Source organism: Panthera onca, chromosome D3 (genome assembly GCF_046562875.1).
Source record: "Panthera onca isolate mPanOnc1 chromosome D3, mPanOnc1 haplotype 2, whole genome shotgun sequence".
Taxonomy (NCBI): Eukaryota; Metazoa; Chordata; class Mammalia; order Carnivora; family Felidae; genus Panthera; species Panthera onca.
The window spans coordinates 17,762,592-17,775,928 of record NC_138350.1 but is presented as its reverse complement, the minus strand read 5'-3'; the positions used below and the strand labels follow the sequence as shown (position 1 = coordinate 17,775,928).

The 13,337-nt window shown below is 46.7% G+C and overlaps 1 protein-coding gene across 6 annotated transcripts in view; it reads right to left on the bottom strand.

Moving 5' to 3' along the window:
* Positions 1–13,337, bottom strand: part of CABIN1 (calcineurin binding protein 1) — a 151,773-nt gene that overhangs the window by 98,191 nt on the left and 40,245 nt on the right. For all 6 annotated transcript variants that reach the window (XM_060612559.3, XM_060612557.2, XM_060612561.2 and 3 more), the window contains exons 17-20: positions 11,548–11,790; positions 10,084–10,240; positions 5,605–5,720; positions 129–290 (exon numbers count right to left, since the gene is read on the bottom strand). In XM_060612559.3, the coding sequence (XP_060468542.2) occupies positions 129–290; positions 5,605–5,720; positions 10,084–10,240; positions 11,548–11,790 (678 nt within the window). The remainder of the gene's footprint in view (positions 1–128; positions 291–5,604; positions 5,721–10,083; positions 10,241–11,547; positions 11,791–13,337) is intronic.

Below are 13,337 nucleotides of genomic sequence, written 5' to 3'. Positions count from 1 at the left end.
TCTGACCATGCTCTCATTCTCCTGGTGCAACTAACCACAAGAGGTATGTGTCTGATGTCCTCCAGGAGTGCTCACGCCCCTGCTTCTCTGAGCCCCACTCCCCTGGGCAGGGGCAGGGACACCCTCACCTGCTGGGCTGAGTGCTCCTCCAGGTACCTGGCCTTGCTCTTCTTGCTAGGGAAGCTGTACAGGCAGTAGAAGCACTGTTCCAAGGCGGTCTCCAGCTCCTCCTTGTAGGGGTGCGTGTCTTCAGAGGTGGATGCAGCAAGTTCCTTCTGGAGAACGCGTACCTGTGGTAGGCAGGAAGAGACGCCTGAGGAGAAGGCCCATAGCTTCCCTGGCACAGTGAGACCCCAGGGAGACCACCATTCTATCAAGTCTGTTAACCTGAGGAGGCCGTGTCTCTTGGGCCTGTTTCCTAAAAGGGCCTGTTACCCCCACAGGAGCCATTCTGGGCCCAGATCTGACAAGTGACCAGAAGGGCGTGCTTGCCAAACTGCCTTCCTTCTAGCACATCCAGTCAGTATCTACCAGCTGCTAGGAGATATTATATGCCCTCTGGTAAGTTCTCTACCCACTTATTTGGCCATTCATTTGCTCCCCAAATATTTACCAAGCACCTCGTTATGTTAGGCACGATGTGACACAGTCTCCGCTTTTAAGAAGCTCAGATGGAGGGGCAGTAAATTAAACAGGTGGTTATAATGCAAATGGTAAATCCCATTAGGACTGAGGGAGTCTCTCTCAGACAAAACATCAATAAGGATTCCAGAGGATGTAAACAACACAGTCAACAAGTGATGCATCTATGAAGATTAGATTCAATGGCTATTGTTATGCCCAACTGTTACCAGATACACATTCTTTTCAAGCATCCATGAGTTTTCCAAAACTAGACAAAAAGCACATCTCAACAAATACTAAAGACAAAATATAATACACACCACATCCTCAGAACATAAGTCAGTAAAATGAGAAATCAGTACATAAAGGTAGCAAATACCACAGGTCAAAATATGGCATGCAGCTAAAAATGTACTTGGGGAAAACTTATAACCTTCAGCACTTGTACAAAAAAGAGTGAACACTGCCACTGAGTGGCCATCTAAACACAGCGTAGTTTCAGGTTGATAAGCACATGGCTTTTCCCATAGGCTTCACACATAAACTTATATCTTATATCTTATATAAAAGGAAGAAGTTACTTGAAGGGCACTTTATCCACCGGGTCATTCAAACAATTCACCAAATGTCTTTTCACATAAGCTTTTATATGTAAGTTTGTAAACACATCTTAATGCTAGGAAGATGTCACTGAATGACCTTATACCTGATGTTAACCCCATGGCTTTTCCCAATGCTTCTGCACTTAATTTAGAAACATTAATACCTTAATGATAGCAAGATGTGAAAAAAAAAAAAGAGTGAACACTGAAATAAGCTTTCACCGCAATAAGTGAGAAAAAGCACAAAGTAAATCCAAAGAAATGATACAGATGTATGTATGTTTATTTCCGTATTTTTATATTGTGCTATACACTATATAGTTGCATGGGTTTTTAAACTTTACATATAAAATATCATCTAATACATAACCCTTTGCACGTTGCTCTTATTCATTTCACTGAGCTATATTCACATTGATAAAAATAAATCTGGTTCATTCATTTGCACTGCTCTAAGCAGTTAAACTAATTAAAATGAATGAATGGACCGGACTTATTTGTATCAATGTGAATATAGCTCAGTGAACTGAAATGAATCTTATCGTACGGGGATATCAAAATTTCAAGCTTTTTAGTATGGAAAATTCCAAACATATATTAAACTAGAAATGATAGTATAGTGAGCCCACATATGGAGCACTGATTAATAAGTCTGATTACTAAGCACTGATTACTAATAAGCACTGATTACTAAGTCTGTGCACAGCCAGTCCCTCACCCAACTGTCCCCAACCCACCCCACATCATTTGGAAACAAATCTTAGACATTACATCACTTTGTCTGTAAATATTTGTTACCATATATATATTTTTTTACCTTTTCTAATGATAGCATTAAGGGTGTTTATCCTTTTTTGTATATGTGTTATAAACAGCATTATGGTTAACATCCACCAACATGCTATTCTTTATATGCATGTGAAAGTTTCTTTTTCTTTAGTGTGGATTCCTATAAAAGGAATTACCAGGTCACAGGGTTTGCACATTTGCAACTTTAAAAACTGTATTTTCAAATTGTTTGCCAAAATAGTTGAACTAATTAATTCTGAGACGTCAGCACAGAGCCTGATGCTGGGCCCGAACTCATAAACTGCAAGACCATGACCTGAGCCGAAGTCTGACACTGAACCAACTGAACCACCCAAGCGCCCCACTAATTTTATACTTCTGATGGCAGGATGGAAATTCCTACACAGCCCCATCAGCCCTAGGTATCACAGACAAATGTTGATGACTGTCTGAAAGGACAAAATGGTATTCCATTGCTTTTAATTCCTTTTTAATAAAGAATTTATGGTTGTTAGTGAGGTTGAGTGTCTTTTCATGTTTACTGGCCTTTAAGGTTTCCTCTCTAGTGATCTGTTCATATAATTTCCTCATTTTTCTCTTGGACTTTTTTCTTTTTCTATGGATTCGTGGAGTTTTTTAAATACCCTGAATTCCAGTCTTTTGTCTGGTATGTATGTTTCACCAGTTTCACACGCACGTGTGTGTCTGTGTGTGTGTGTGTGTAGTTCTATCACTATGCTATTTTATGTGGAACTTTGTGTATAGTGTTTGTTTTACAGAATTTTAAAATTTTAATGTCAGATTTATTAGTCCTTTCCTTTATGGTTTATGGGGGTGAGGGAAGGACGGTAAGGAAGAGTATACTATCCTTCCTGTAACTTTTTATTTCTATTAGAAGACAGGATTGAAGCAAATACAGCAGATGGTTAATGTGTACACAATCTGGGTGGTAGTACCAGGACACAGTGTAACAGGGACAGTCTGGAAGTTAGTAAAGGCTCTATAGAAAAGGGGCCATTTGAGTTGAGTGTGGATGAATGGTTAAGAATTCAGCAACCTGAATATAACATATGAAAAGAAATACTAACTCAAGAAAAGATGAGATCCAAGAGGATTTCTCCCTCAGAGAATACTTCCACTCTATCCAAGAAGAAAAAATCCACACAAAAGATCTCCCCATGTCAGTCACAAAGCACTCCCAAGACACAATCCTTTATCTGAAGACCACTAACCTGGGGCAATGGGAAGAGCCAGCAATAAAGTATTCACCTTCGTAACCCGCCACAGCACCCAGAATGGTGAATGCTCAGCAACCATTTGTAGATCAGTGAATGAATAACTTTATGTTTGTTCATTTATTTATTCAAGAAACATCAACTGGACAGTAATCTATGTCAGCCACTGCTCAGGGCCCTAGAGATGCTTCAGGCAGCAAGACTAAAAAGGTCTCTGATCTCAGGAACACACCAGCTAGCAGAGAGGCACGTGACACAGAAACAAATAGCAGGGCTGCTCAGCAGTCATGAGGACAGAGTGGCAGGACCAGGGAAGACTTCTTTTAGAAGGTGTCCTCTGAGCTGAGACCAACATGGCAGGAAGGAAAGGGCAAGCCAGACATGTAGACCCCGGGGCAGAGTATGACAAACAGAGGGCATGAGGTGGTCAGGACCTGAGCAGAGAGAGAGAGCACTCAATAAGCAGAGGCCGAGTCCACAAAAGTGAAGTTGCTGCAGGAGCTGGAAGAAAGTAAAGGCTAGGCCTCGGGTAGGAAAATCAGGAGCTATGAAATGAAACGTGGCGGTACTCCTATCACGTCCACTCCCTCAGATTCACTTAGCAGATCCTGGCAGCTAGAATTCATACTCTGCCAAAAAAGCTGTAGACTAAGGAAAACCCAGAGTATGGTCATCCCATCATCGCCCCTGCTGCCTACCCAGGAGGCACCTCAGCACCACTTCTGCCGGGTACCAGCTTGCAAAGGGGCTGACTCATTCTTGACTCTCCCCCAAGCAGCGTAAGGGAAACTGCTTTGTAGAGGTGACCCTGTGGAAGTAGAACAGTGACCCCACACTCTCTCATTGGGAGAGGGAAGGCAGAAAAAGGAAGTTGCCAATTCCTGAGCAGCAATACAGTCTAAGCTTGGCACAATTCTTCCAAAAATGGTCCTGAAGCGTGGCGCTGACCAGGGTGAGCACCCGGGAGGCCCTCAGAACTCACAGGGTAGAGCAGACACTCAGGCATCTACAGCTGGGGCTCCTGCCAAGTCTCCACCTCCTCAGTACAAGTGGTCTGCAAACTGTCAAGCCCTACACACACATTAGCTCTATACGTATTCTCAGTCTCGTTCATTCATTCAATCCATTACTTATTAAACACCTACTATGGGCTACATATGCTGTGTGCTAAGGTACTGGGATCCAGCAGTGAACAAAAGTAACAAAAATCCCTACCTTCAGGGAAGTTACATTTTAATGGAGAAGAGATGCACAATAAACATAACAGATAAATAAATTATATGGCATGCTAGAAGATGGTATGAGCCATGGGGAAAGCACAGGACAGAGGAGGAACACCAGGACTGGGGAGGCAGGAGCTGCACTTGTAGAGAGGATATGCTCACTGAAAAGGTATACGGCAGAGGTCAGCAAACCTTCTCCTGAAGGGCTATGTAGTAAATATTTTAGGTTTCACATACCACACGGACTCTATCAGAGCTCCTCATCCCTGCCCCTGTATTGCCAAAGCAGCCATAGTTAACATGTAAATGAATGGTTGTGGCTATGTTCCACTAAAACATTTATTAATAGACACTGCTGGGAGCCTGGCTGACTCAGTTGGTTAAGCGTCCGACTTCGGCTCAGGTCATGATCTCGCGGTTCGTGAGTTAGAGCCTCGTGTCGGACTCTGCACTGACAGCTCAGAGCCTGGAGCCTGCTTCAGATTCCGTGCCTCACTCTCTCTCTCTGCCCCTCCCCAGCTTGTGCTCTCTCTCTCTCAAAAATAAAGACACTAAAGAAAAAAATTTTTTTTTAAACAGACACTGCAGGCTGGGTTAGGTGCCCCTCTCATGCTCTGTAACCTGTCTGCGCTGCTTGGCCTCACACTCAGCAGTGAGGTTTGGGGACAGGAATCATGCTGCTTATCCCCAGTAAGCCCAGTCAATCACAGCTGCTAGTAAGAGACAGCTATCTGTACTCACTAAATACTTATTTACTAAATAGCTATTGATTCAGCAACTACTACCTTTCGTGAGTGGTGCTGGGCAAACAGGATTCATTGGAAGGTGGTGGTGAATGCAGTTATTGCCTCTAAATTACTATGAAGGGCCTGGCCCTATGCCTGACACACACAAAACAGATGCAGTCACGATTAGTGGTTCTAAGTCCACTTGTAGGTCAAGGCCAGGTCCAGAAGCCGTGAACCTCAGGTGCATAAGGGAACCAAGTTCAGACTTTCTGGCAACTCTGAGTAGTCACATATGAATCAAAGAAGAGCAGTGGGCCCCAGTACAGGGGGAGGCCAAGCAAGCCTCAGGACACCAAACCATCCCTCCCGCCCCACCAGCCCTGGCCAAGAGGGCAACGCTTACATAGAATCGCAGCAGAGCCCCATCGGAATTGCAGCACCAGGACCTTCTCCCCAAATACTCGTGGGCAGTGTTGAGCAGCATGAGGGAGGATGGGAGCATGGGCGTCTCAGCCATCACTAGGGAAAGACCAGACCGACAGAATTAGCGTGGGGACACTTGTGGGACTTGCAAAGCTCAGTCTCTCCTTTGTGGGCTTTTCTGTCTTTACCAAAGTGGCCACAGATTTTTCTTTCTTTCATTTTTTATCTTTTTGTCCTCTTAAGTAAGTTAATGACTTGATTGGCTTTACAAAAGCAATACATACTTTTCAAAAATCAATTCAGGAGCACCTGAGTGGCTCAGTCAGTCAAGCATCCAACTCTTGACTTCAGCTGAGATCATGATCTCGGTTCATGAGATAGAGCCTCGTGTGGGGCTCCACCTTGGGATTCTCTATCTCCCTCTCTCTCTCTGCCCCTGACCTGCTCACATACTCTCTCTCTCTCAGAATAAATAAATACACTTAAAAAGAAATCCAAATCATACAAGAAGACATAAGGAATGCCTTATCCACCTCCAAATAAACATGCTGATGTTCAGTGAACATCCCTGGAAGCAGCTTTCTGGGCATATAGGAAACATTTTGAAAGAGAGAGAGAAGTAACTTTTAATAATGAAACCCGGGGCGCCTGGGTGGCTCAGTCGGTTAAGCGTCCAACTTTGGCTCAGGTCATGATCTCACAGTTCGTGGGTTCGTGCCTTACATCGGGCTCTGTTCTGACAGCTCAGAGCCTGGAGCCCGTTTCAGATTCTGTGTCTCCTCTCTCTCTCTGCCCCTCCCTGTTCATGTTCTGTCTCTGTCTCAAAAATAAAAAGTAAACAGTAAAAAAAATTTAAAAAAAATAAAAATAATGAAACGCATACTATATATACCATTTCTTAACTTCAAGATTCTTATTCTAAGGTCTTTTGGAATATTACAGATGCAAAAAAGAATGACTACCTTTCAGTTAAGTGTAGGTTCACCACTAGAATGATTACTAGCTCCTTAAAGATCCTTCAGTGCTTCTGAAACTCTGGACTATAACCCACTAGTGGGCTTGTAACTAGCATTTTTAAAGAGGATTAAGGATAGAACACAAAACAGAAAATACCAGTGCATCTCACGCCCAGTAGAATAAGAATTCTTTCATGAAATTTATGTCATACTTTTTACTATTGGCCAGTCCCTGTCAAAAAGGTATGAAAGGCATGGATTTAAAAATAAAAAGGGGCACCTGAGTGGCTCAGTCAGTTGAGTGTCCAACTCTTGATTTCAGCTGGGGTCATGATCCCATGGTCATGAGATGGAGCCCTGTGTCAGGCTCAGCGTGGAGCCTGCTTAAGATATTCTCCCCCACCCTGCCCCACCCTGCTCTCCGCACCACCCCTTTGCCCCCTGCTCCTCTCCCCAGCTTGTGTGCTCTTTAAAATAAATATATAAATAAATAATTTTTAAAAATAGAGGCGCCTGGGTGGCTCAGTCAGTTAAACATTCAACTCTTGGTTTCTGCTCAAGTCATGATCTCATGCTGGTTGGTGAGTTCAAGTCCCATATCAGGCTCCATGCGGAGGCTGCTTGGGATTCTATCTCCCATTCTCTGCCCCTCCCCCACTTTCTCTTTCTCTCTTAAAATAAATAAATAGACTTAAAAAAAATTTTTTTAATAAAAAACATAACTCAGAAAATCATGAGGAAACTAAACTATGCTAATTTTTTATGGATCTTTTAGCTTCCATTTTCAACAGCATCAAGTGATTCTATTATACAAGATGGGAGATAGCCTTGTAACACTTCCTCCTTTCTCCTCATCTCCCAATTTTGTTGTGCATATTATTTGTAGCACTTCAGGTTTGCAACATTGACACTCTGTTCTGCAACCATAATTAGCATAACTGCTTTCTCTCAATTCCAAGTTTAAATGGATTTGGTGCTCATCTCAAATCCTTGCCAGTGGCTTTTCCACTCCTGACGAATTTCATTCTGACTCATGTTGGTTTACTGACTTCATCCTCCAGTGACATCTTTAAAAGCACCCAAAGGAGCTGGAATCCTGATTTATAAATGTCTGTTCCTACTATTAATTACAAACAACCTGGCTAGATGTCCTAGATCATACCATCGTTCCTTGACAACCATGTAGACTTTTAGACATCACCTCAACTGCTCTGAAGGCAGCTAGGGAGAAATCTGAAATGAGTCTCATGTTTTACCTGTGAAGATAAATCATTTTTTCAATTTAGAAATCTAAAAAATACTTATTTATTTATATTTATTTATTTATTTATTTTTGAGAGAAAGAGCAAGTGAGCGAGCATGTGCTTGCACAGGAGCAGGGGTGGAGCAGAGGGAGAAAGAGAATCTTAAGCAGGCTCCGTGCCCAGCATGGAGCCCAGTGTGGGACTCAATCCCATGACCCTGGGATCATGACCTCAGCAGAAATCAAGAGTTGGACACTCAACCGACGGAGCCACCTAGGTACCCCTAAAAAATCTTTATTCTTCAAGTAGGATGTATCTTGTGGCGTTACCAATTTTTCACGGTACATGCTGAACAATGAATCTGCAAGCTCAATTTTTTTTTACAGAGAAATGTTCCCATATTTGACAGTGGGTTGACCGCTTATCCTATTTCACTGCTGGGGTCTTTCCTTTAGGAGCACTACCTATCCTCACACCGGACAACCTGTTTCCCATATCCATCCTCTTCTCGTTAATGCTGTTAGCTCTGACCTGCATCCATTGGTTTCCGTTCTAGCCATGCTCATTCTGCTCCTTGCTGTCTGGTTTGTTAGTTGTAACAGTGAGACTTGGTTTATAATGTTTTCCCTTAGTTTTGCAATTTTCCTTTTTGTTTCATTCTGCTTATGAGCTCAGATTTTTTAATAAATTATTTCTTGTGCAAATTGTTACAGGGTCCCTGCCTTTGTTCCTCAATGTAAGTTTTCTTCCTGACTGAGTTCATGTGTTTCTTTTTTTGTCCCCCACACAGGGTGGGGGACAGGCTACGCTATGTCAGCACAGTGGCCATGTCATTTCTTTCTGCCCTGCTCATGGTTAGGGCACTTCCTCCACACTACGTAAGTAGCTCTAATATATCACCAATGAATTTTCTGGGGCACTCTCCCAAATATAAGCTCAATTTGCCCTTTCCTTAAAACCATAATTTTAAAGCAGGTGTTGCTCTCAATTCACTTGTCCGTAACCTATGTCTACAGAGACAGAAGAAGGGAGATCATAGGGCTAGTGCTGCACACAATCCTTGCCAGAGAGCCTGGACTTGGTTCTCTCTCGGAGATCCCCTTTAAGGTACGCCTGGCTGCCCAGCAAGAGGAGTGCAGTCAGCAGACAACCCCCAACCGCCAGCTCCTTCAGGGTCTGCTACAGCTGCAGAGATGCACCCCACCCAAGGTCACAGGCTTCCTGCAGGAGTCCATGTACAGTGATTGAGCAAAATGGGAGAACAGGGCTCCCGGGTGGCTCAGTCGGTTGAGTGTCCGTCTTCAGCTCAGGTCATGATCTCACAGTCCATGAGTTCAAGCCCCGTGTCAGGCTCTGTGCTGACAGCTCAGAACCTGGAGCCTACTTCGGATTCTGATTCTATGTCTCCCTCTCTCTCTGCCCTGCCCCTGCTTGCACTGTCACTGTCTCTGTCTCTGTCTCTGTCTCTCTCTCAAAAATAAATAATAAACATTAAAAAAATTTTTTTTAAAAGAATGATGGGGTATCTTTGTTTAAAAGGTCATTTAGCTGTTATGGTTATTTCTTCGATTCACCACATTTCCTACCACTGCATTGACCTGGCTCAAGTGCCATCTCCATAAAGAGTCCTGGGCTCTCTCTCCAGCTTCTCATTCACAATTACTCATTTGTCACCCTCATGTGCCAGACACTGATTTGGCAAATGATAGCTTTATTATTTCATTTTGTCCTCAGAACAACCCTCTGAGATAGGTACCATTATTCCCAGCATATACGTGGGGAATAGAGGCTGAAAGGTTGTATGACTTGACCAAGGTCACGCAGCCAAGATGTGATAGTTGGGATTTGGACCTGTGCTCACTCCATACTACCCTCCAGCTGTGCACATTGCTGCCCTGACTGGCTCACGCCAGCAGGGGCCAGGGGGCGTGGTGGTTAAGTGCAAAGGCTAGTGCATGGCTACCCATCTCATAGGGCTATTTTGGGGATTAAAGGAATTAGCAAGTTTGAGACTGCCTGGAGCAGTGTCCGTGCTCCTTGTAAGCACTCCCCACGCTGTCACTCTATTACCACCTGCACCAGACATGAAATACCACACACCCACTGCCTCTCGACCCCACTGTGCAATGAGCTCCCCGAAGAAGCCTCTGCTTCTGTCCAGGCCCCACACAAAATCCTACTGACTGAGCCCCAAGCCCACTCACAGCATCTGGATAGGACTGTCAGGGCCCACCTCCACCCAGAACCATTTCCTGCCACCTTCATCCGTTGGGTTCTGAAGCTGTTGCTGGTGACACAGGGAGTGGAAGGTGTCCTCTTCCTGCCAGATGATTCGATGCAGGATGATCCAGGGCAGCACTGAGGAGACATGGGGCTCCTTGGGCTCCTCTTGGACGGCCATGCTGCAGTCAATGACCTGGGAGAGGGAGAACAGGGGTGTCACAGTAGGGCCAGCTCTCCCTCCAACCCTCTGGGGTGACCCCTCAGGGCAGAGGCGGGGACATGACTAGAAAGCACTCCAGCACTCCAGTCATCAGAGTCCCAGGGTGCCCAACAACAGTGGTAAGCCCAGGCATCAAAGGAGCCCGCTCCGGCAGTCCTCCCTATGCCACATGCAGTTCCTGAGGCCCTCTGCACCTATTGTGTGCCAGGACCCATGCCAGATGTGAGGGTTACAGAGGTGAGCAGGGCACGGGGGAGGTGACAGCCTGGGGGGAAGAGAACCACAGACAAGCCACTCAAGAGTTAAGAATCAGTATAGTCGCTGTAATTAAAGCAAATGAGGGCCACAGTGGGGTCGCAGAGGAAGGGTAGGGACAGACAGAGGAGAACCTTGATGTTTCCAGGTGAGTGGTTGTGGTGGAACCAATACTGAAGAGGGCAGGAACTAGGGGTACAGGACAGGCATGCAGGCAGAGGCCCAGAGACAGACAAGGAAGTAGATGAGTGGAGAGGAGGCCAGGCAGGTTCAGACACCTTGGGTGATGGGCAACCAGGGGGAACATGAAGGGTTGGAGGGAGGGAGGAGCACACTGGTATTTCCATGTCAGAAAGGTGCCTCTGTGGCAGGGTGGTGGCTGCACCAGGAGTGTAGAGGGGCGGGGAGCACGCTCCCATAGTTCAAATAAGAGACTCTGCCTGGGTTAAGGCAGAGCACTACAGATGCAGAGGAGAAACAAAGGATGGGGACGTTACGGACATGGATTTGGCAAGACCTGCGCTGATGGCCTGAAGAGCTGTTGTCCGGAAAGAGCCAAGGGTGGCTTCAGGAAAGTTTCCTGCTACGAAGCCCACCTGGACGATGCGGAGTACTGGGACCACCCCTTGGCTAGGAGAGCCAGGACAACGTGGGGTGGTGGAGAGCCCCGGCAGGGAGACAGAGGGCCTGGGTTCCAGCCCCAGCTCTACCTCCTGCTGACCACACACAGGTCAGGGCCTCCTGCTCTGAGCCCGCTTCTGTCACTCAGGGATGGGTGGTCTGGAAGAACCCTGTGATGCCAAGTGCTCAGCAAGCTGCAACCTCCAGACCCGAGCAGTCCCAGGAAGGTGTGCGGCCAGTGCACAGCCACCCACTACCTGAGGTGCCCGCTTCCTGCAGCCAGAGTAGCCAAGGCGCCCCTCTGGGGTCCCTAGCTTGCAGTGAAAGCCAGTGAGCTACGAAGGGGGAATTCCGAGAACCACACCTGCTGGTGCAGGGCAGCGCACGAAGGAGTGGGAGATTACCTGGATGAGGTTGTTGGTGAGCCGGGTGAGGCCAGTGGAGGACGATGATTCCTTCAGGATGCTGCCACTGCTGTCAGCTGAGAGTGCCTGCTCGATGCCCAGCAGTAGCTGGGTCACCGTGGCTACCCACTCCTCCTTGGCTGAGGACTCACTCGCATTCACCATCTGCTGGACGGCCTCGTGCAGAGCCACATCGGAGCACTCAAAACACTGCCGGTGGTCCTTCAACCGGAGCAAGGAGTCCTGAGCACAGGGAGGGGCGAGGAGGAGGGCGTGCCGTGAGAGGACTGTGATGGCGCTCTCCACGCCTGGTCCTCAGGACTGAGGGGCAGTACAAAAAAAGGGGAAGCGGAGGCCTTCCACGGGCCTTGAGGCATCTGTGAGGTCACATGGCGATCTACGTGCAATCACGGCATGGCGTGTGCCAGCCAGCGGGCTTTCAGAAAGGTGCTTGACCTCTGCACCTCAGTTGCCTCATTTATGAAGCTGGGACACGGAGGCCAGAGTGGGCAAACTGCCTAGGTGAGACTGAGTGACTCCACCACCTCTGTCAGCTCTCACCCCACGCCACTGTGCCCCAGGCCACCCAGTCATGCGCTCATCCAGTGCCACGGCGCTCAGGGGTCTCAGCAGGGGAGGGGTCTCAGCAGACTGTCGGGGAGGGACTCTCTCTGCGGAAGAGGACCTGAGCCAAGGTCACAGCAGAGGCAACTAGCCAGGCAGCACTGAGGTCATCATTCTAAGAGTCCCCATCTCCCCCCCCAACAGGTACCCTCGTGGAAGAAGGTGAGTGGGAGCATGAAATGAGCTGTTGTACCTAGCACACTCAGCACCGTGTCCTGGCACATGGAACTCTCAGAACACCACACTATTTTAAAATCCCCTCTTTGGGAGCCATCATCTTTTGTGAAGCTCCCTTTCCTTTTGCTCTAGAACATAACCCATTTAAGCACCTCAGTCTGAGCCACTTTCATCATCATGCTGCTGTGTGAGGAAACTCGGCCTGGCTGTGAATTTGCAGATCTGGCAGGCGGCCTGTTAGACCAGCAGGAAGCACCTGCCAACCGGTGCCCCCTCAGGCTCTGACCTCGCTGCAGCTGACGGCTGGCAACAGCTCCACGCGACACAGCTCTTTGAGGTAACGCAGACAGGGGTGGGGCAGAAATGCCCAAAACCGCCTTTGGGATGTGCTGCAGTATCTGAACATAAATCAAAACCACCCCCAATTTAAAAGCCCTAATTGCCAGGAAAATGGGGCCTGTGTTTCTTTAGAGAAAGCCAGCACTCTTTAGCAGGAGGCCAGAGGTATGAAGGAGCCTATGGGGTGCAGACATGGAACCCAAAGGCTGACCCTTCCTGATCAAACACCAAACACCTGAGGGACAGGGGCTTATTTTGTAGCAGGATAAAGACTGTGGACCTGAAAGTGCAGCCAGCATTGCCATGAAAGTCAGGGACAAGACAAGGACCCGTCAGCAGTGCTCTAATGTGACATAATGCCCAGGGCTCAAACTTAGAAAGAGCTAAAAAGCACAAGAATAACTGCCAACAAGTGAGGAGACCAAATTACCATTGACTGTGGGCAATATGATCATCTACCCGAAAAAAACAGAAACTATCAGAAATAATGGGAATGAAGCACAGTGGCTAGATTTAAAATAAGCATGCAAAAAATCAGTTGGGTTCCTATAAACCAGAAATGCACAGTTGGAAAACATAATGACCAAAAAAAAGACCCTGCTCAAAATCACAACCAAAAATATCAAGAACTTAGAATCAATTCAACCTGA